The 23,005-nt window shown below is 40.3% G+C and overlaps 1 protein-coding gene across 2 annotated transcripts in view; it reads left to right on the top strand.

The window, feature by feature from the left end:
- slc4a5a (solute carrier family 4 member 5a) overlaps positions 1 to 22,735 on the top strand; it is a 50,342-nt gene extending 27,607 nt beyond the window's left edge. The window contains exons 14-26 of one of the 2 annotated variants that reach the window (XM_085787665.1): positions 3,104 to 3,237; positions 4,635 to 4,906; positions 7,711 to 7,745; positions 8,933 to 9,124; positions 10,152 to 10,265; positions 10,547 to 10,708; positions 11,672 to 11,850; positions 11,983 to 12,055; positions 15,065 to 15,133; positions 15,639 to 15,812; positions 17,408 to 17,581; positions 17,694 to 17,752; positions 21,623 to 22,735. In XM_085787665.1, the coding sequence (XP_085643791.1) occupies positions 3,104 to 3,237; positions 4,635 to 4,906; positions 7,711 to 7,745; positions 8,933 to 9,124; positions 10,152 to 10,265; positions 10,547 to 10,708; positions 11,672 to 11,850; positions 11,983 to 12,055; positions 15,065 to 15,133; positions 15,639 to 15,812; positions 17,408 to 17,581; positions 17,694 to 17,752; positions 21,623 to 21,788 (1,803 nt within the window). In that variant the 3' untranslated portion in view covers positions 21,789 to 22,735. Of the gene's footprint in view, positions 1 to 3,103; positions 3,238 to 4,634; positions 4,907 to 7,683; positions 7,746 to 8,932; positions 9,125 to 10,151; positions 10,266 to 10,546; positions 10,709 to 11,671; positions 11,851 to 11,982; positions 12,056 to 15,064; positions 15,134 to 15,638; positions 15,813 to 17,407; positions 17,582 to 17,693; positions 17,753 to 21,622 lie in introns of both variants that reach the window. The other variant, XM_085787664.1, reaches the window with a different exon arrangement.
- The last annotated feature ends 270 nt before the right edge of the window (positions 22,736 to 23,005 follow it).

Genomic DNA, 23,005 nt, shown 5'->3' with positions numbered 1-23,005 from the left:
ATTCTTGTAACTATTAGTTCAACCTCCACAACATGAATTATTTGTGTACATCATAGTAGCAATTTCTCCTTCCTTTGAACAAACTGCAAATGCTTTTGGACAAGTAGCAGGTGCTTTCATACAATTCTCTGCTGTTTTATAACATTATCATTTGCTATGTCATGTCAGTCACAATGAACAATAGTCGCTCCCTATAAAACTAATAGTTCTCATTTCATTGCTTGAGTCATTACATACAAAATTGTTGAACTACTTGTCAAAATCTGTCAAACTAATTTTAAATGTTGGGAGAAGCACTGTGAATTCAATTTTATAAACATTTCATAGGGAGAACAGTTATGTATAGTATTGGACAGTAATTCAGCACTAAACAATCTGCACTGCACTGCTGTTATTGTATCATACATTTGCCATATTTACAGTATGGTATGGTACTATGCTACAGCATTTTACAAGTGGGAAGCACTGTTACAGTATTGTACACTACAGTAATATGGGTTTATCCAGTATATCTCATGTTTACTGTACATTACTGTAATTTTACTCTGCACCACATAGGATTACAAGACAACCTAGCAGACGGCCCTTTTTTACTCTGCAACAAGAGGAAGACATTTGTGCAATGGTGATTGCAAACAATGACATAAGGATGAGAGAATTAAAGCAAGGATGACAATATCTTTGGGAATATTGAATCTGTTGCTACAATTGACAGAGTGATGTAGATGAGAATATGTGGCCAGACAGACAGAACCATCTGGATGTGCCAGAATGATTTACAGTACTCTTTACAGTTACTATATGTACTGCAATATTATTTACAGTTGTGCACAGCTCTACCCAAAGGGTGTTTCTTATGTTTGTTGTAAATAGATGATGACTGTAGTGTATTTTTCATTTGCACAACGCTGTGAACAAATTAGAATTGCAAAGAGCATTTGCAGTAAAAATGTGAAACATACGTATTCAGTGTCAGTTACTCCACTAAATACAGTAATGTGTAACTTTACTGTAGTTTTCACATGGTTGTACGAGTAGTGTATAATGCTGCCTTGAGCATTTTCAGGTAGTGTCACCAAGACCTGACTCTTTTGCATTGGAATAAACTGTCAAAATGATGGGGGGAAAAGAGGGGAAAGAGAGAGGAAGGTGAATAGAGGAAAAATAAGGGGAGGGGAAGGGGGAGGAGAGATGGGAGATCCTCTCACTGCTGCCCTGTGGGTCTCCTACTGGGGTTCCCGGCTGGGCTCCGGGGCGGGGCAGGGCGGGCCCCTGCTTGCCCTCCTTCCGGCGGCGCGACCTGACCTCACCTCTCATTGCAACTTATCACTATCATGAAAATTATTCTACACAAAGGAAAATTATTTTTTACAAATTATTATTATTATTTATTTATTTTTTCTCCTCTCCTTTTTTTTTAAATTTTTTTTTTTTTGGTCCCTTTATTTTCAAAGTCCCCTTTCATTATTATATACATGTATTGCTCCTTTCTCTTATTCTCTTTTCTTTATTATTATTACTATCACTATTACCGTATTATATACCATATTGTATACAAGTAATAGCACTCCACTTACCCCTCATCCACACACACGCACACACACACACATACACCTAACACTACATTCATGTATCAACGTGGCATGTCTTTTCCTGTTGTTGTCTGTACTTATGTCAATTGTTTGTATGTTTGTCTATGTGGTTATATGTGCTTATAACGTTTTTGTGCCTCACGTCACCTTGTCTATCACTTCACTAATAAAAAAAAAAAAAAAAAAAAGGAATAAACTGTCAAAATAAAAAAAATGACAAAGTCATTTGTCTATCTTGTTCATAAACGATGGTGTCAGGACTTCTCATTTTGATGACACTGACAGTTTCACTGACATGAATACTTGCTTTTGAGGAATGAACTATCCATTTTGAGCAAGTGACAAACTTTTGCAGGTTATCCACTAGGTTTTGCAGTTTGAACACATTTTTCTGAGTAATGCACTAACTGCTGTGCAAATGTTAATAGTGATGTGAGAAATGCACCAAAGCAATTGAGAAAAAATGTAAATACACACAGACTGAAATATTTCATGTCTTTATTTCTTGAAATTGTAACAATTATAGCTTACATTTCATGAAAACCCAAAATTCAGTAAATCAAAAATTAGAATATAGTGAAAAAGTTCAGACCGCTGACCTCCATCATATTCTACTTTACTGAGATGCACCTGTATTTCCAACATTACACACCTATTGCGTGAAAATGGCATAAAAACAAATAAGATCCAGCTCCAACAGAGACAGTTTCACATGACACAGCTGTGTACAATGGATTCATATTCCTTTGTGAGTCTTGCGGCGAATACATTACCTGTTTAAAATCCCAGTCACATTCACATTTAACCTGTTTGGAAAGTCTTTTACCATGAACCAAATACAAACACAGACAAGTAGCAGCTCTTAGATTTAAATCAACTGGTGTCAGCCCAGGAAGTTCAAGTGTAATTTGCGTGTCATATTTATCAGGTTAGCTGAGATACATTGTCAGTTTTAACCAAAGGCAGCTTGTTTTTCATACAAGTGACACTGTTTTCCTCTATTTAATTTAGTTAAACTATCTTCTTCAGCCTGTCAATCTTCTTTATGTGTGACAGACGCTGAAAGACAACATTGCTGATTTAATTTCACTACTCAGTGATAAAACACTGATGTCACTGACCTTTGCCTCATAAATAAATCCAACGTTGGTTCAGGTCAGTGTGGTTTTACATCAGTTCTCATCTCTCCTTTTGCTAACTATGCATCAATATGTTTGCACCAACAGAAACATTCATTCCTCTCTGTGAAGACACAATACAACATTTTCACCCTTTCTCTTATATCAAATGCACTCATAAGGAAACCATCCCAACCTTAGACTCATCCCCTTTATTTCATTGTTATTCCTCTTTTCTTTAAATCTCATCTCAAGTTTGAGTTGCTGACTTCATCAACACCACAACTCAACAGCTGTGTGTCCTAAATGGCCTGGCTATTTTCTCCTGCACTTTCATTTTAATCTTTCTTTTTCAAAACAGCTCCTCTCCTCCTGCCCCCCTTCTCCTAACAGGGTGTGATGGAGAGCTTCCTGGGTACAGCTCTGGCCGGCACAGTCTTCTGTCTTTTCAGCGGCCAGCCACTCATCATCCTCAGCTCAACCGGACCCATCCTCATCTTTGAAAAGCTCCTGTTTGAATTCAGCAAGTGAGTGTCAATAGAACCAAGTGATGCTGCAGGGGACATGGATGGATACTGTAGATGGATAGATGGATGGATAGATAGATGGATAGATAGATAGATAGATAGATAGATAGATAGATAGATAGATAGATAGATAGATAGATAGATAGATAGATAGATAGATAGATAGATAGATAGATAGATAGATAGATAGATAGAAACAGTTTAGCAACAACTCATGGCAGTATAAGAAACCCTAACCCTGAAACATTCAGGATAAATAAAATAATAAACAACTAAATAAAAGTGATAGAAGGGATAGAAGTGCAATGCTCATCAGTGCTCATAAAAAATATTAAAGGGATAGTAGCATTTTTTTTAAAAAGTGGGGTTGTATGATCTACAAATAGCCCCTAAGTACTTTAATTGCAGTAGAAGACTGTTGTGAACAGACCCAAAGAAACGGCCTATTTTCGCGGCCTAAAAGAGGTTTTACCTGAGAAAAAAACACACAGTTCCATTGTTCACTGTAATATAATTTTTTCCAGCCCCTCAAAGTGCAGGAAAAACACAGTTTTTATTTGGACCTAACCAACTGCTGATCGGTAGGCGCTAACCCTGGGCGGAGGGATACGTGAGCTGGTTAGGTCCAAATAAAAACCTGCACTTTGAGGGGCTGGAAAAAATTATATTATAGCGAACAATGGAACTGTGTGTTTTTTTCTCAGGTAAAACCTCTTTTAGGCCGTGAAAAAAGGCCGTTTCTTTGAGTCACTCTGTTCACAACACTGTATGTTGTAAATCTCTGGGCAGGGCTATTATGGGCTGGCGTTGCTAACGGGAGGAGTGCAGAGAGTCTTCTACTGCAATTAAAGTACTTACTACTACTTATTTGTAGATCATACAACCCCACTTTTAAAAAAAATGCTACTATCCCTTTAAATATGTCTTAATTTAATAATTATGAAGATGAACAAGCTAACATTTCTGGAGTGTGTGATCCTTTTTCATTTTTACACATGTCAGTTTTTCAAGCATTCATTCCCTGCAGGGTTGAAATCATAACATTTACTCTATGAACTTTATGTATTAGAAGTCTGGGTACAGTGTAGCATAATAGTTTAAATACAGTGTGCACTGTATGGGTGATTGGAGGATCTTTCACTTTTGGTCCAACACAGTAGTGTGAGACTTTTTGTACTATACTTTTTTGATTGTTGTACTTAAGTATAGTGAAACTGCGTGTCCTTGGCAGAGACCTTTAGAGCATGTGGGTACATTTGCAACATGAACTGTAGTATATTTGACCTTATCAACATGTGTTTGGCTTCATAAAAGAAGACAGTGTCAGTGCTTCATGCTGGTTGTGAACACTAATTCCATGGCTCATACTCCTCTGACTTCTCCTCCTTCCCCCAAAGGAATAACGGCATAGATTACATGGAGCTGCGTCTATGGATCGGCATGCACTCCTGCGTGCAGTGTTTGATCCTGGTCGCCACCGACGCCAGTTACATCATCAAGTACATGACGCGCTTCACCGAGGAGGGCTTCTCCAGCCTCATCTCCTTCATCTTCATCTCCGACGCCATCAAGAAGATGGTGGGCTCCTTCAAATACTACCCGATCAACACCGACTTCAAGCCGGACTACGTCACCGCCTACAAGTGCGAGTGCCTGGCCCCAGACCCGAGTGAGTTCACCCCTTGACTCAGGGAGGTACAGGGGCATTATCCACAAGGAGGAGGAGGTGGATACACGTGGGGGTTTGGGCTCAGTAGTAGAGGAGAGTAAAACCACTCACCTGTCTTATCAGTAAGAAGTTACTGTTGAGAAATGTTCTTATCAAAGTCTGTGCTATTTTACTTGAGGCACTTAAATTTAAAGGAGCAATTCTATCTTAAAGAACATTGGTCCATCAGCCCAGATGCTGAACTGAGAAAACAGCACACTTTGAAGGGCACTAACTTTTATCCAGTCATCCATTTTCTCACTTTTATTTGGACAGCAGGTTAAGTGAAGTAATCCTCGTGCCTCCCTCCCCTGTTGTTTTTAACAATTCCTCCTTGGGGGCCTGAGCTGCTCCCAGGCACGATGAGCTGCACAGTGTAATCTCTCCAATGTGTCCGGGGTCTAACCAGTTTGACGTGCCTAGAAAACTTTAAAAAGAATGAACAGAATTGCCCATTAGAAATCAATCCCTCAGCCCCCAGTCCAGCCTTACTCCCGGCACCCCCTGGATATCTGAGCTTCCTCATTTCAGTTGCGTATATTTTCATTCTTTGGGCCACTATCGAAAGCTCATGACTGTCTGTGAGGTTTGGAACGTAGCTTGACTGGTAATTGAGAGCTTAGTCTTTATGGGAGTCTTCCCAGGGTCTTGTAAATCCCCAAAAATATTTAAAGGGACAACTAGGAGTTTCTATTCGGTTATAAAAAAGTCTCACGTTAATGTGGATGAATCTACACTACCCACACTTGTTAATGGGCCCATTTTCGATAAATATATCGTTCTGTCTCTATCGTTATTTTGTTATTATTAGTGGTGGCGGAAATGCTGGTCGAGCCGACCAGCGTTTCCTTCGTGGCGAGTCATGAGAATAACGCCGCAGAATCGCTGTTTATGGTGGGAACTACGACGGTATGTGAACCTCTTTGAACCTCTGACTTTAATTCTTGATGAATGAAAACATGAGTCCGTCTTGCGCCGGTCAAAGAATTTTACGGTGCGCGGAGGCTCATAAATGTAGTGTGAAAACGCTTCGCTTTTCCAAAACTCCTCGTTGTCCCTTTAAAGAAGACATATTCTGCCCCTTTTCCAGAAATTAAAATAGTTCCCAGGTGTCTTAAAGACATCCCCCATCACAGCTCTTTTCATCCTCTCAAAACAGCCCTGTTCAGAACAGCTGGTTTCAGTGCCTGTCCCTTTAAATGCAAATGAGCCACTGCTTGCCCCGCCCCACCCCTTGTACCGGTACCAGGTAGAGGTGAGGTTATGCAAATTCGAAAACTAGTTACATCACTGGAAGACAACTGAGGGATCAGCTCATAAAACCACATGGATTTCAACCTAGGGAGCCTGCACATTACAGATTTTTTTGTGAATGTTCACATTTTGGGGGCCGGAAGACAAGGCAAACACCCAAATATATGTTAAAGAGCCTTCAAAAAGTGATATTTCCATATTATGTCCCCTTTAAATCTCTTCACCCAAAGTGGCACTCAAACTCACAACATGTGGTGCTGCTCTGATTGGAGCCAACACAACTGTATTATTTACAAAAAGCAGAGACGTGGCTCTGAGGTCACCAAATTGGACACATTTCCTCCCCATGGCTGATGGGATCACAGACTGGATCAGTGACAGTGGTCTTGGTAGAGCTAGCCCATAGTTCCACACTGTCCTGAGCAGCACCCCCAGAGGGACATGGCCATAAGCTTTCTCTGAGCCCTCTCCACACATATACTGTATAAAACTACCATGACCCCCGCAGTAACAAAGCAAGGATAGAAAGTTGGTCCACAGTTCTAGGCCCAGGTTGGAATCCACATCGATCGTCCTGGACTGAGGTCTGATGATCAGGCAGTCGGAGCCTCCTTCCAGAACGCTGCCATAAGCTCTCCCCTTCAACACCCTGCTGACAGCTCTGCTCTCTTCACCAAGTGTATCTGATGATCAGTCGATCATCAATCTTTGGCAAATCCCTGACGAGCTCAGAAATCCAATACCAAAACACCACACTGTTTCCCAACAACCCCCTTCATCATTACCTATGTGAGCATTGAAATCCCCCAGTCAGACTGGAGAGATAGATATTCAGATATCTGTCAATTTAAAACCACCAACAGCATGTAAACTTGCAACTTGTTCTGTGGGTAGCAAGATGCCTCACACACCAGACTGAAGGACAAAAATGTGAAACTGTCCAAATACTTCCCCTGCAAAATATTGCATTTGGTCAATTTTTGGGGTTCAGTTCTTCTTTAATGGATACAATACAAACTGTTTTTCTAATTTTTACTCTTCAGTATCATCTGTATCATGTATAATATGGGCAGTTGTTGCTGACTGTGTTGATTATCAGAATGTGGATCACTAACATCAGCTATTATGCATGTGGTTGCATGGGATGGCAAATGAGGGGAAAGTTCGATTCCCCCATTACACAAGTTCCTTTTGACAATGGCAGAGCTTTGCAGTCATTTCTGTTGACACTGATTTCTGTAACTGATTTGTCTCTTTTCGTTTTTGCCATGCACAAACAATTTGGCTGCTGCCTCCTGCAAGTAAGTGTCTTTCTAGTTTGTCTGCATGGTCCTCAGAGTGCTCTCTGCACCGTCCAGTGGCCAGATTCTCATTATGTTTTTGCATTTCTTTTTCTTTCCCTTTTGTTTTCCTCCTCACTACCTCTTCATTTTCTGTCTCATTGCCTCCCTGTCTCTATCTGTCCCTCTCCCATTCATAAACAGTGGCTGCAATGATCTTCAATGGTTTAGCTCCAATGCCAGATAACAGCTCTAGTGTCTCTGGGGTAAGTGCTTGTTTTCATTCAATTCTCTCACTCTCTCTCTTTTTAAACTCTTATTTTGGTGCATCGCATTTCAAGCTGAATGTTTAAAGGAGACATATTAAGCCCCTTTTCCACAAATTAAAATAGTTCCCAGGTGTCTTAAAGACATATCTGTGACATGCTTTGGTCAAAATACCCCAAGGATCAAACATCACAGCTCTTTTCATCCTCTCAAAACAGCCCTGTTCAGAACGGATGGTTTCAGTGCCTGTCCCTTTAAATGCAAATGAACCACCACTTGCCCCGCCCCTTCTTTTACCAGGTAGGGGTGGGGTTATGCAAATTTGAATCAGAATCAGAACTGTTTTATTGCCAAGAGCAGTAAAGGTCAGTTTACAGTCTTGGTGTCAGGTGCAAGTATATAACTAGTAACTAACTAACTAAACATAGAATAGAATACGAATTTAGAAAATTAAGAATTTAAATAAAATAAAATAGAATGAATTAAAATATTCTAGTGCAAAAGATACGCATAAAAAGGAAATATGCATACTGTATACGATAAATACACATATACCTTCCCTGGAGTAGGAGCTGCCACAATATTGGCAGAAATAATTAAATTAAAACACAATAATTAAATTAAAACACAAAACAAGACAGACAAGAGCACACCAAAACACTGAGGCAGCCATCTGTGGCGCCATCTTGAAAATAGTTACGCCACTGGAAGACAACTGAGGGAACAAAACCACATCGATTTTGACCTAGGGAGCCTGAAAATTACAGATTTTTTTTGTCAATTCTCACATTTTGGGGGCTGGAAGGCAAGACAAACACCCAAAAAGTGATATTTTAATAATGTCTCCTTTAATTAAAGGGCCGGTGACGCTTCAGCTTTTGTAGGGGGTGTTTCAAAGCCCAGATGATGATACTGTTAGAAAAGACATAAAATCAACCCAGGTGTCCACTCTGTCTGACGAAGAGGCCTCTCTGCTCTCCTGTTTCTCTCCTTTTGTTTGTTTCTCACCATCTATCCCATTAACCTCTCACTGTCTTCCATGGATTATAAATTATATTATAAATCCGTGCCGACGATGTTCTCTCTGTTTCTGTGTTTACGTCGTTTTCCTCTGCGTCTTTGTCAAAACACTTCACTCTTCTTCATCCTCTTCCTGTCTCCCCACCACCGCCACCCACCACCCCAGTTGAATGTGACAGCTCTGGACTGGAGCCAGCTGAGCAAGAAGGAGTGTCTGAAGTACGGAGGCTCTCTGGTGGGAAAGTCCTGCAAGTACGTCCCCGATCTGGCTCTCATGTCCTTCATCCTCTTCTTCGGCACCTACTCCATGACCGTCTCACTCAAGAAGTTCAAGTTCAGCCGCTACTTCCCCACCAAGGTGAAAAAACTATCTGTCCTGTGTATGTGTTGTTTAAGATGAAGAAAGCAAAGTTGCACAATATATCTGTTCTAATGTAGAAAAAAAAAAACAATTTCCCTTTGGGGATTAATAAAGTAATTCTTATTCTTAACATAAATAATTCCACAAAGACATGGCAGACAAAATACTCAAACAATATGCAAATAAAATATACAAAACAAATAAATTAATTTGCATATTCCAAAATGAGTGAGAAGAAGTAAAAGTTTTTCACCCCCATCCCTTCTCCATAAATTAATACAAAATAGAAATAATCTGTTCAATGACTGTCTAGATATATTTTGTCATTAGAAGTGTAAACATATTATACAAATGTACATCTTGACCCAAAGGGAAGGGGATTATCTGGCTCAAATGATCACTGGGGCTGAAGGATGAGTTGATCAATTGGCAGGGAAAGGTCAAAGGTCACAGTAAAACACATTTTTGTCCATAACTAAAGAGTTCATTCACTACTTCAACAGTGTATAAGCATAAATTAAGTGACATTTTATATCCAAATGGTCAGTTTCACTGTGACATCATAATGTTCAGCTATTATTCTGGGCTGTTACACAGGAGGAGGAGCTTGTGGCTATGTTTCCTGCAGTTTGGCTGCTTGGTGAAGGAAACATCTGCAGATTTCAGACAACAATGTGAACCAAGCAGACTTAGACCAAGGAGAGCACTTAATATCACTTTCAGTGATGGATGTACCTTTTTGCCTGGAGGTGGTCTGCTGTTAACTGAATAATGTTGTTGGTAGAATCCACTCAGGGCCAACACAGCACAGCTGCTCACATCTGCTCTGTGTCTGATCTCTCAGGTGGTGATTAGTTGTACAGACAAAAAAAGGATTATCTTTAATTCTACCGAGCAGAGCTCAGCTTCTTCAATATTTATGAGTTTCCTCCTATCAGACCTGATCTTTCCTTTACTTCTTCAAAGAAGTTGTTTTGTTTCTCATCTAAACTCTTTTTTCTTTCATTTCTGTTTGTGGCACCAGCTGAGGAAACTCATCAGCGACTTCTCCATCTTCATGTCCATTATGACGTTCGTGGGGCTTGACATGTTGATTGGACTCAAAACTCCCAAGCTGATTGTCCCAACAGAATTTAAGGTATAGAAACTGGATTTCACATCACAGCTTTATTCAAAAGCGAGAATTGGTTACTTTTGGTAGAGCTGCTATCCACTACTTCCAGTATTTAGGATAAGCAAAGCTAACCAACTCCTGGCTGTAGCTTGGTTTATCTCTTGGCTAGAATGAACTAAACTATGCAACAATTCAGTTGTAGATGATGATTAAAATGTAAAGTTGTAATTCTGTATAAATGATGTATGTGGCACTGAACAAACTCAGATGTTGTGGAAATAAAATGGGCTCTCCTCCCCCACCAGCCAACTCGGCCTGGCCGCGGTTGGCTGGTGATGCCGTTTGGAAAGAACCCATGGTGGGTATATGTGGCCAGCTTCGTCCCCGCCCTCCTCGTCACCATCCTCATCTTCATGGACCAGCAGATCAGCGCTGTCATCGTTAACCGCAAAGAGAACAAACTGAAGGTAGGTGGAGCGGAGCGCTGCCGTGTGCTGAGGCTTCACAAATCTCATATCAAGGGGAAACACTAGTGAATAGGGAAAAAAATTAACTAACAGATATCACCATGAAACTTCCCAAGTTTATCACTTACATTAAGACAAATATTTTTTGTATTACAAGTTTTGTAAAATTGTATGTTTAAATATGTGAATGAGGTATATATCTAATGAAATATGCTAATTTGCATACATTTCCAGAACCGAAATCTGAACAATGGATAAAGCCACTTTCACAATTCTTGTTTTATTTAGTTGACGTATTAGAGTCAGAAGTTTTTACAGAGGAGATCTTGGATATCTCTTTTTATCACCCTGTAAATGAGAAAATACTGTCACAAGCCCTAAAAAAATCTAATTTCACCCTGTGTTTAGGAACAAAACGTTGTATAAATCAGGCTGTGAATGATATATCAACAATCCCCTCTGTAAAAACCTTCAAAATATTGACAGGGATAAAACTGGAAGGTTTGGTGTCTGTAAGCGCTGCTGAAGCAGAGATTTCAGGCTCAGAGTCTGAGGAAAAACTCATTTTGAGAAAACAGCCTTGAAAGACTTGTACAGTAAAATTCCATAGATTGTTAATGTCAATTGTACTTTTACGATTATTTTACGATTGGTTGCAGATACAGAGGAAACAGACACAGCACAGTATGTCACAATAGCTTCTAACCTTTGGTAAATTTAGAAGAAATCTACTGGATTTTCGACCATTTCTTTCCACTTTTCTGAAAGAAGACATGTTCAGGAAGAAAAATAGCCCCAAATCTCAAAATTGATCAGTGCATGAAAAAACAGTGTGGGCATAAATGTGTGTTTACTATATACCGGTATCATGTTTATGGATGTACATTTTCCCAGTCATCCCAGCCTCATCAGATCCTTTTTTTGTGTTTCTAAAAACTGATGTGTGCCTGGTTTCCCTGGCAGAAAGGCTGTGGCTATCACCTGGATCTGTTCTGGGTGGGGGTCCTGATGGCCGCCTGCTCCTTCATCGGCCTGCCCTGGTACGTCGCTGCCACCGTCATCTCCATCGCCCACATCGACTCTCTGAAGATGGAGAGCGAGTCCAGCGCCCCGGGGGAGCAGCCTCAGTTCCTGGGAGTCAGGTCGGTCCACAGTCAAACAAAAACACAGAAAAAAAACAGTTGTAGGCAATATCACAGTATGAGAGGCAGCAAAGCCTTGTACAATTGACTTCACTGTCTCTTGTGTATATTTCATCAATTTCCAATATCCAGAGAACAAAGAATGACGGGAATTTTGGTGTTTGTTCTCACCGGAGTCTCCATCTTCCTGGCCCCAGTGCTGAAGGTATGAAGGACATGCTGTGTTTGTTCTGGATTTGTGATTCATAGAGCTTGTAATAAAGGATGTAGTGGAAGGTAAAACCTGCTAAGATCTACAACACTGACTCATTTAAAGCCTCAACAAACACAATCTGAGAATGTATCTGCTTTTTTTATCGATTATTTTTCTCGCCATCTTTAAAGGTCTGTGTACTGCATTATTACTGCAGCTCAAAGTGTTCAATGTTAAATAAATAAGAAATAAATCAACTGTGAAATTATTTAAGGAATTATTGATGGTATGATCAATCATTAATTTTAGATATTATTCCATTACTTTTATTTTAATATTTATAGTTTAATCAAATGATAATAGATTTTTCTCTCATTATATAACTTTTTTATTTCAAAATGTCCCTTTAAGAAGTCAGAAGTTCACTTTTATTTCATGTCAGAGTCAAAATTAGAATTTCAGAGTCAAGATTTCCTGCAGTCTTACATTTAGCAAAGATTTATATTACAGATTATAGATTAAAAACGGCAAAATAAAATACAACTATACGTAAATAGAAAAATGTACAAATGCAAAGGTGCAATAAGTGACGTACATGCAGACTCATCAGGCCTTCATCTTTATTAACATGAGCATACAGGCAGGTCACAGCTGAGTGAGGACGGAGGTTCAGGCCCCAGAGATCACACACCAAGCAGAGTGCAGAGTCTCACAGTAACATAGTGGGTGTCATCACACACAATTTCCAGGTTCATGTGTGAGTGGAAGAAATCCACATCCAATATGTGTAAACAATGTCACAGTGTAGATGTCGATGTCAATCACATTGTTTCTCTTGACTTCGTCCTGCAAGATGAACAGCTACAGCATGTTTAGAGCAGGCAGGGCTCAGATGATTCTTTTTCTTTCTTTCTTTTTTCGTTTCTTTCTTTCGTTTCTTTCTTTCTTTCTTTCTTTCTTTCTTTCTTTCTTTCTTTTTTATTTTGCACAATTTAAAAGAATACAACATAAAACATAATAGGTAATAATAAAACAGTGCAGGGAGAGGCAAAAAACCACGGTAGGCTTATTTGAAGCCTCCACCATATAATGATATAAATGTTATCATTTTAATGTACAAAAGCACAAAATAACATGAAAAAGTTAATAAAAATAATAGTGACTAACAACAATAACATATATATAATATAAGTATGTGTGTGGATATGTGTGCATGTACATGTGTCCATTAGTAACTCATGAGCAATAATAATAATAATGAGAATAATAATCAGTATTAAAATGTGTAGTTATCAATGAACAGTAAGACAAATGCCTACATAGACAATACATTACAAATCAGCAGTTAAATTATCTTTTAAACATTTCACAGAAGAACAATGTTTTGCTAAATGGGAGAAACTGTTCCATAACTTAGAACCTCTATATCTAATTGAGAACTGACCTCTGGTAGTGAGGAGTTTAGGGAGATGAAGATTTGCAGATTGAATGAACCTTTGAATTTTCTTTGAAATAAGTCTTGAATTGTTCTGGAATATTTCCCTCATTAGAGAGTATCTTATAAAGAAAAACACGTTTTTGAAAAATATTAATGTCATAAATACTTAGAATGTGAAGCCTCTGAAATAAAGGAGCAGATGAAATGTGTGACTCTGATCAGGTAGCAATCCTAACAAAGCGTTTCTGGATGACCAAAGTTTTGTGAAGAGTGTTTCCAGCTGTTTTGATTAGCTGGAAACATGATATAATAAGAATTATGAATATAAAAATGTTCCTCTAACAATAGAAAAATCAGGGCAGTATTTTTATGTGCTTGACAGTTAATTACTGGTCTAATTCATAATTACCCCTAGAACACTAACGTTAAAAATAGTTACATCATCACTAACGCCGGGTATTTTTTACCCGATATAATATACCCATAAAAAAATATTTCTCATCAAAGTATATTAAAATACAACAATACATGGCAAATTGAAGTACACTTCCTTTATTTTCCACTATACAATGTTTCACAAAATGAAAAAAAGGTATCATGGTGTCTCTATAAAAAAATGTCCAAAATTTGTGATTTTTTTTGTTTCTTTAAACCAGCACTAAGTAACTTTTCAACCTTCATAAAATATTTTCATAACTTTTGTGATGATACATCGACTTACAACAAGTTGAATGACACCTCTGTCATGGCCTGAGGGGGTCTGTATCTCTTTCTCTGGCACTAAGCAGCTTTGAGGAGCATGGTAGGAACCCGGCTCTCACTTAAGTTTCACTTTCACTTTTGCGAGTCACAACAAGGAGGGAACAGGCAAAACGGCACTTTAGCAATGGATTATGTTTGTGTTTTCACTTTGAAATGATCCACTGGAAACAGAAACTTAGTTTTGATGTCTTCTGTTAATTTTAATGCAGGATATTTACAGGGCTTCACGCTAGTGTTCATGGGAAATGGAGTCTTCCTTCAGGCAAAACACTACCGCTTTGGTCCACAGGCGCCGCCAAACTCAACCAAAACTGAAAGTTCTTTAGTACTGCTTTAACAAAAACTTCCTTAAAAAAAAAACTAATGGAGCTGGGACTTTGTCCTTCAGACCACCCATTTGTGGGACATTTGAGTCTTATTTGGTGGAGTAAAAAGAAGAATTTTCAGCATCACCAGAAACGGTTGCCAGATTTAGATACATAAACACTAACGTCGGGTGAAATCCACCCAACATGTGCCTGCTGAAAAAACTAGGGATGGGAGCAGGGTAACATGCCACCTTCAATGACGTCACTGAGCAGTATGAAGCTACCCAGGGACCCATGAAACTCAGACAACAGCAACATAATGAAAATTATGAAATAATAATTTCACAGGTGAAAATCACCCGACGTTAGTGTTCTAGGGTTACCCATTTAAATATTTAACATCAAACATCAAACACACAGTTCTTTTCATCACCATCTACAGTGTTAACTGTCTAGAAACTTGTTATGTGTTTAAACATCTCACACATTGTCTATCCTGCCTGTGTCTTGTAGTTCATCCCCATGCCTGTGCTGTACGGTGTCTTCCTCTACATGGGCGTAGCCTCGCTCAGTGGGATCCAGGTACGCTGTGCGCCAGCTGTTGAGCTTCTTTATCATAGTAAATTGACTTATCGTGGTCGGACATCTTATTGCTTTTCTCGACGACAGGCGGGAGGCAGCTTGTTTAGAGCTGCCGAGCAAACAAGAAGGCCAACGGGCAGCACATGTAACCACAGAGACAACACAATCACATGGAGAAAAAGACTCAGGAGAATTTTTTTTAGAAGCTCCAGCGTTGCCCAAGTTATCAAATAGAGGCTCTGGTGTCCAGGTGTTGTATTATAGCAACTTAGATCCAGAGTAATGATTTCACATGTGCATTTAGATGAGTTCAGAGATGTATGGCTCAGAGCTTGGTGAGCAGGTGCTACTTAGTAACTTTCCTGCAACTCACAGAGCTGTGACGCATAACAAATCTGCCTGATATAAATGGTGATTAATCTTTAATATCAGAGGTCTGCCTTTAATTAACCTGCGCCTTTCACACCTTGTGCTCCTCTCCTCCATCTTCCTCCGTCCTCCACAGTTCTGGGACAGGATCAAGTTGTACATGATGCCCTCCAAGCACCAGCCTGACTTCTCTTTCCTCCGGCACGTTCCTCTGAGGAGAGTTCACCTGTTCACACTGCTCCAGATCGTCTGTCTGGCCGTGCTCTGGATCCTCAAATCCACCTTCTTGGCCATCATCTTCCCTGTTATGGTATGTGGAGGAACATTTCTAACACGGGGTCTGACAGATCCTGTGTTGTTGTTGTCAGAGGAAGATGTGTAACCCTGATCTTTACAGCTCCACCCCTCATGAGGAACTGGAATTATCAAAGCTGAATTTAGTGAATCTGATGTGACTGTGTGTTTCACGTTAATGTAATTTACAAATACCATCCAGCTCATTCAAATTCAGACCACAGCAGACCTGACACTAGTGTTAATAGGGGTTCAAATGCAGTGTTGTTTTCGTCAATGATGAGGATGCCGAAATTATTTCGGTGATGCCCCTTTTTTTCATGACGATAACGAGACAGTGACGAGATACTTAAAGGGATAGTTCTATTATATGTCATGTTTCCAGCTAATCAAAACAGCTGGAAACACTCTTCACAAAACTTTGGTCCTCCTCTTCCCAGTTCGTCCAAATTTGACGAACCGGGAAGAGGAGCTTCGAGAAGCTTCCGCTACAAAACAAGCTTGAAATATAGACTTATTTAATTTTAACCATTATATGGACATGCACTGCTACGCTGAGACCCCCTGTAACTCAGAGAAGCCACGGAGACTCCTCCCAGCCCTTAGTCGACATGAGGGTGAGTAGATAATGAGTTGAATTTCAATTTTGGGTGAACTATCCCTTTAAATGTTAGTGGTAGGGCTGCGATTGCCTCTAAATTTCATATTGTGGATTGTCATTACTCGAAAGCTTCACACGATTTAGCAACGGCTCTGTCAAAAATAGAACAACGCTGCTGAGACGAGCCGCGGTGCGCACGCCGCCGGGTGCTTGTGATTAGAGTGACAGGCAGCGATCAGTTCCGGTGACCGCAGTGCAGCCTTTCCGCGGCGCTGACGGGTGGATGGTCAGACGTTCAACATGCGTGACATTTCTGCTTATTGTGCGTGTAATCTGTCAATTAAAACTTAAAAAGTATCTGCAACGCTGCTGCTGCATCCCATCCTTGTGTGGTCACACCCACCACCTGACATGCAGCGCACATTCTGCTCAACACACCTGCTGTCACTCGACGAGAAGATATATCGTATTTTAAATATAATCCAGCAGGAAAAAACTGAATGCACAACTGTTACCACTTTATCTGTGTTCAGGCTAATGCATAATCCGTATAGACCAGAACGTATTTGCCTTTGGGTGGAAACATTGTATGTCTAAAACCATTCCTTTATTATTGTAATTATTGGTGGAAATAGCCGATCTACAAGCTCACAATGTGTTGAACTTATAGATCTGCTATTTTCACAACTTATGTGTGACACTCTTGTATGATGACGTAGTGCATAAATTCATTAAAAAAAAACAGCTGAAATATGTTGGAAAAAATATGAAATATGGAGATAAAAGGTTTCTGCCCAGCAATCTCCAATAGCCTACTTATTGAATTAATTTGTTAAAAGACTATACATTTTTTTGTTTACTAAAACTAGACTAAAACCTTTTGGAGTTTATGTCGACTAAAATTGACTATGACTAATAAACATTTTAGTCCAAAAGACTAAAACTAAGACTAAATCTAAAATGCTAAAACACTGTTCAAATGAGGCCTGTGTTTTTCCAAACCCCTTTAGATCTTGGGTCTGATGCTGGTCCGGAAGATGCTGGACATGGTCTTCTCCCAGCACGACCTGGCCTGGCTGGACGACCTCCTGCCTGAGAAAGAGAAAAAGAAGAAGGATGACGACAAGAAGAAGGGTAAGGACAAGGACAAGAAGAAGCCCAAACCAGACGACAGCGAGGAAGAGGTGAGAAACTCGAGCTTCTGCTGCCCCCCGTTGGAGCCACGGGTCATAACAGCAGTTTCTGATGTGAGTGTCTCGTATGTGTGTGTCTGTGTGTGTGTGTGTTTCCTCACAGGACAAGTACCACCCCTACTCCAACCACTCACCCAGCTCAGAGTCAGACTTGGATCGCAGGTACTGTGTCCTCAAACTGCACATCCCCTACAGAGACCTTGTTTATCCTGACGTTACAGAGACTCAGTGGGGGGCGTACTGCCAGGCTGCTGACACACACAGTGCTCTTCTTTAACACACACACACACACACACAAACGTAAGATCTCTATTAACACACAGGGACTGTTACCAGTTCACAAAAATTACAAAAACAAAGCATTTTTTTCTTCCCTTATACCTTTAGCAGAGGAGCCTCCACATAGTCCTAATTCAACCTCATGTGGAATAGAAAAGTATGTGAATGTAGCATCAGGGCTCTGACTCACACCAAGCAAGGAGCAGAGAGCAACGGTAATAATCTATAATGCTGCAGGCACCACAACCTCAGGTCCATGCATTGTGATGTGGTGGCAGCAGGAATCTATTTAAAAACACAGCAAATAAAACAGAGTGTCTGCATGGTTAGATCCCACCACAGGAACATTACGTGCTTTTCTAATTTGGCTGAACTGAACTAGGGGTGTCTCCAACTCAAAGTTTTCATATTTGAATCTTATTTGTCAGATTTTACCTTTAGTCAATAATGCCAATTATCAAATCATATTGTTTTTTTTCCTCCTTGATTCACGATCTCATTTCCGCTCCAGAGAAGCTAAGAGCTAAAACACCTGAATAAACACATTTAATTTTTCAGTTGGCATAAGATAACAATAACAGGACATTCTCCCACACCTTTTTTAAAGAGTTTTAGTGGACATTAGTGGAGCCAATAGAAATCCCCATATGCTGCTCCAAAGGTCCTGTAGTGCCTTCACCTCAGCTTATTTGGATCGTGCAACTGTAGTGGGTGATCGTGCATAGTAAGGATAGGCCTACTGATTAAACGCTCATGTCATTTTCAACTTTTATTAAAGGAGTAGTTCAACATTTTGGCAAATTGGCCCATTGCCATAATCCCTATAGTCATAGCAGTAGGTTCGTTACCTTTAATTATCGGTGCAAGCTATTTTTAGAACGGCGGAGCAGAGCCGCAAGCTGCTCAAAGCTACACTGCTGGAATTTCTTGGTTTCCCTCATCAAATACACAATCCAAAAACTCCAAAACGCTCTTGTGGACAAGTTGTGACCTGCACATTCACCACGCTAGGAGATAATAAGACGAAGTTGGTCTCCATTCATGCAAAACCACTGATGCGCATACAGTTTTTTGGCAACAGTCGCTGCATTTGCCTCGAAAACAACTAGCCCATTCCGTTCCCAGCTCTGCTCCGCTGTTCTAAATATAGCTTGCACCAACAATTAAAAGTAATGAACCTACCCCTAAGACTACAGGGATTATGGCAATGGGCCAATTTGCCAAAAGGTTGAACTATCCCTTTAAGAAATTAGGCTGATATTTGTATCAAAATAGTTTGTGTCATGAATTAATAGAAAACAAAGGAAGTCTATGTAAAATCACATGTTCAGCAGCAGTGAGCACCCCCGTATAGTCAGAATGGTAGAATCTATCTTTCATAAGCACATTTTGCAACAAGTCGACAGTGAGATTGGCAGTCAAACCAGACTTCTCCAAATCGAAGCAACGAATAGTCAACTCATCTGAATTGAACTGCTCATCAAAAGTCTTGTATAGTCTTATATAGTTTGACACAGCAAACAAAGCTGTAGCTTTTTACTCCAAGTCAATCCCAGTGTCGCAACAATAGCCAGAAAATAGCCTATGAAGGCTTTTATTTTGTCAGTGTGTTAGATTGCATTGTGTTATGCTGCCTCAAATACACCCACATGAACAATTGGAGTCAGATTATCTACATGTAATACTGAGGCCACAGTCTTTGACCTTCTTATCATGTTTGCGCTCAGTCTCCTCTCCATGCACTTTAAGGCAATGCAGATGACTGTGATGTTACTGACGGTACCACCCTGCCGCTGCTCTTCCTGTGTCATGTGCTAGATGTTTAACAGTATGTGCACTGCGCTGCCCTTTGTACACACCAGCGTCAGTCTTCACACCTCCGAAAGGCGCTGGCTGCGAGGTGAAGGGTGACGAGTAGAAACGCATGCTGTGTAGTTCTGCTCTGTGTCTCTGAGCCACTGATCCGGTTTCTCTGTGTAGATTACTAGATGTGGAAATAATAGATACATAATGTGTGGTATTTAAAATCTGTTGTATATTATCGGTTAGATTTATTGTAGGCTGGTTTTGAATACACCTGTGTAATCATCCAAACACAACAGGCATCATTGTTTTGGTTGTTTCTTTTTCCTCCATGTGCTGAGTCTCTTAGGTGAATCATTCACACCTGCATGTGAAACAATAGTCTGACCCTGTAGCCTCCTGCTCACCTGGAACCACAGCAGTTTGAATGGAGGCCATTTTGTATTAAAAGTGCAGCCTTTGCTCATTTTGCTAAACATTTAACTATAACTACTTTTTGACTTTTTTTTTTTTCTTTGTGTTTTTTTATTTATTTGGAGTTTCAAAAATTGCCCATCATGTCTGCATTGCTTTGAAAGAGGCATGGTTTGGAATGGACAGTGTGATATTATTTTGTTGTCTACTGTGGATCGGTAAAAATAACTGTCTGTGAATTTGTTTTATTGGAACATTTATCCGTGCCTAGAATCCACTTCTGTCACCAAACCCTCCAAACTCAATTCTTTGGCAAAGTACAAACAGAAACAGCTTCCACATAAAAAATTTGCATTCAGTCCAAGTTCATAACACACTAATTTGACTAATTTTGCACAGGTGACTAAACATGAAAACCGTAAAAGGCAAAACTTTGAGAAGTCAAAATCAAAACCAACGCAGTGTTTAATATTGTATCAGCAAATGTTGATAATTATAAGAGCAGGTTAGTGAGTGTAACAGTAGATATATTGTCCAGTTAGCACAGTGGTTCCCAACTTTTTTTGGCTCGTGGCCCCATTTTGACATCACAAATTTCTGGTGACCCCCCATCATGTGCAGTCATGTGATCGTGGCCGTCAATCATGGGTGAGATCAGATATTTTCATATGCCGCATTTTATTTGAACTCGATTTCTTGTCGAGAAAGTGAAAGTATAGACAGTTGTTTAAGATTGTGTGTGGTGTTTTTAATCATACATTTAAAAAAGAATAATAATTAGTTAAAAGAATATTTTTATCAGTAATTTTTAAAATCAATTACTAGACATTTCAGGTGACCCCATTTGAATTCCAGGCGACCGCATGTGGGGTCCCGACCCCAAGGTTGAGTTGAGTTAGCAGTTACTGGTTTTCCGTCAGTCCCTTCTCTTTGAAAAGTTTGAACTACATAAAGTTAATTTGGTGTAAGACACAGATGTAGGTTGGTTATGAGATGAGATCTTTGCTCTCCACATGTGAAGGCCACAACAAAACTCATTCCCACGTTCCTGGTACAAAACCTGACCTAGTCTCACAGTTACATACCCCGGCCTTCACCCTCAGGCTCTGTGACCACAGACAGGCACTGCAGCAGCTCACTGTCCCCATCAGGTCATCCACTGCTGCTCATCACTGACTGCTGCAGTCTTTGGCTGTGGGGTCACGAGCTCCCGCCCCCCCTCCCCACGTAGCCTCCTCGGCAGGGCCGTTGCTAGGAATTCTGGGGCCCCTGAAGGAACACTAAAGTGGGCCCCTGACTACATATGTATTATCATTTTTTATTTAGCCTACTTTGTTTTGATGCTAATGCAGCATTACTATGAGTTTTAGTCAGGGTCTTATGCAGAATAATTCAGTCATAGCTACAAAGATTAGACTACTGGGGTTTTGTGTTGGGCCCCTAGAATTATCATCACCTTTCTCCCCTGTACAACGGCCCTGCTCCGTGTATTTGGCTGTCGGTGTGTGTGGTAACCGGAGCTTGCCCCTTTCTCAGCATCACCCTCCACCTGAAGATCTCCTGCCCGTCGTCTCCGGCCATGCCCATGGGCCGAGGGATGGCCTGCCCCGTGCCCCAGGTCAAGATCGAGATGGAGTCGGACTACGACTCGGACATCGACCACCACCGGCCCCGGGACATGAGCAGCGAGACCACGTTATAAGAGCCGAGACGCGACGTCTTTGCAGACAGAACAATGCAACGTTAGTGGGCAGACGACTGAACGCAGCCGGCGCTGACCCACAGACGCTACGAGGCGCCACAGACCCACAGCTGTGTGCTCACTGACACCTGAACAGACTGAAACGGGAGCGATGCAGCCACTGCAGCTGGAGACGTTTATTAAGTTTTTATGCATCTGCATTTAAACTGGTGCAATCTTGACAATTTCTGCTCTAAATAGTTTATTGGAATCGGAATTTATTTATTTATTTACTTGTATTATGTAAATGTCCCAAATGACAGAGGAAATATTTATCTGTATAGAATCATATATTTGATGTGGAAATATCTATCTTTATTATTGATAGTCATATTGATATTGTACTACTCTTGTAATTTAAATCCAAGTTAATCTTGAAATCAGTACAATGCCAAAACTTATTGTACAGTAATCACACATCAGCCTGTGTGTACAGACTGTGATTTTGACACAGGAAATGTGAAAACCAGCTCCACGTTAGTAACACAACCACTTCCAAGTCGACTGTATGAAGCCATGTCTTTTACTGTATGTTAGTTTTTGCATATTCGTGTCTTCGGTGTGTGTTTGAAGAAGCTGCAGTGTGCCTCTGATCCCAGAGACCCGGCTCTCCTTTTCCCCTGTCGTTCCCCTTCAGTTCAACTCTCTCCACACTGGCACATTTACCAGGGACAAAAAGAAACAACCAAAAAAGTCCTGATGTTCTGATGTTGCAGAAAAGGATCACTTTTATTGTGCGAGATGTAGCGTGTACACATTCATGTCGGTGTTTTTACTCCCCAAGACTTTGTATGAGAATATAATCAACTCCCAGCACAAGACTAAATGCATGACAATAAGAACCAAATGCACACAGGATGGATATTCATGAATAGATATAATTTATGTAATTAAAATATTATTATTCCAAACTATGTGTGTTGTCTTGAGTTGGACATGACAGTGTTTTTGTCTGTGGCCTGGACCAGTGAAAAGGTAAAACAAAAGCTGATCACAGGCACAGGCAGCCAATCAGAGAGTGAGTTACTTGATGCTAGTAGCAGCATGTGATGTCAGGCTGCTGAAGAGCAGCCAAAACATCTGTCTGGTCTGGTTCCTTCACCTCCAGACACAACCAGCACTGACCAAAGTGACATCACTGTGGCTGTGACACTGGTGTTAGATCAGTGGAGGTCAGT

Source organism: Trachurus japonicus, chromosome 9 (genome assembly GCF_045865225.1).
Source record: "Trachurus japonicus isolate A0001 chromosome 9, Traja_1.0".
Classification (NCBI taxonomy): Eukaryota; Metazoa; Chordata; class Actinopteri; order Carangiformes; family Carangidae; genus Trachurus; species Trachurus japonicus.
The sequence above is the reverse complement of the archived record's forward strand: the minus strand, read 5'-3'. Positions and strand labels throughout refer to the sequence as shown.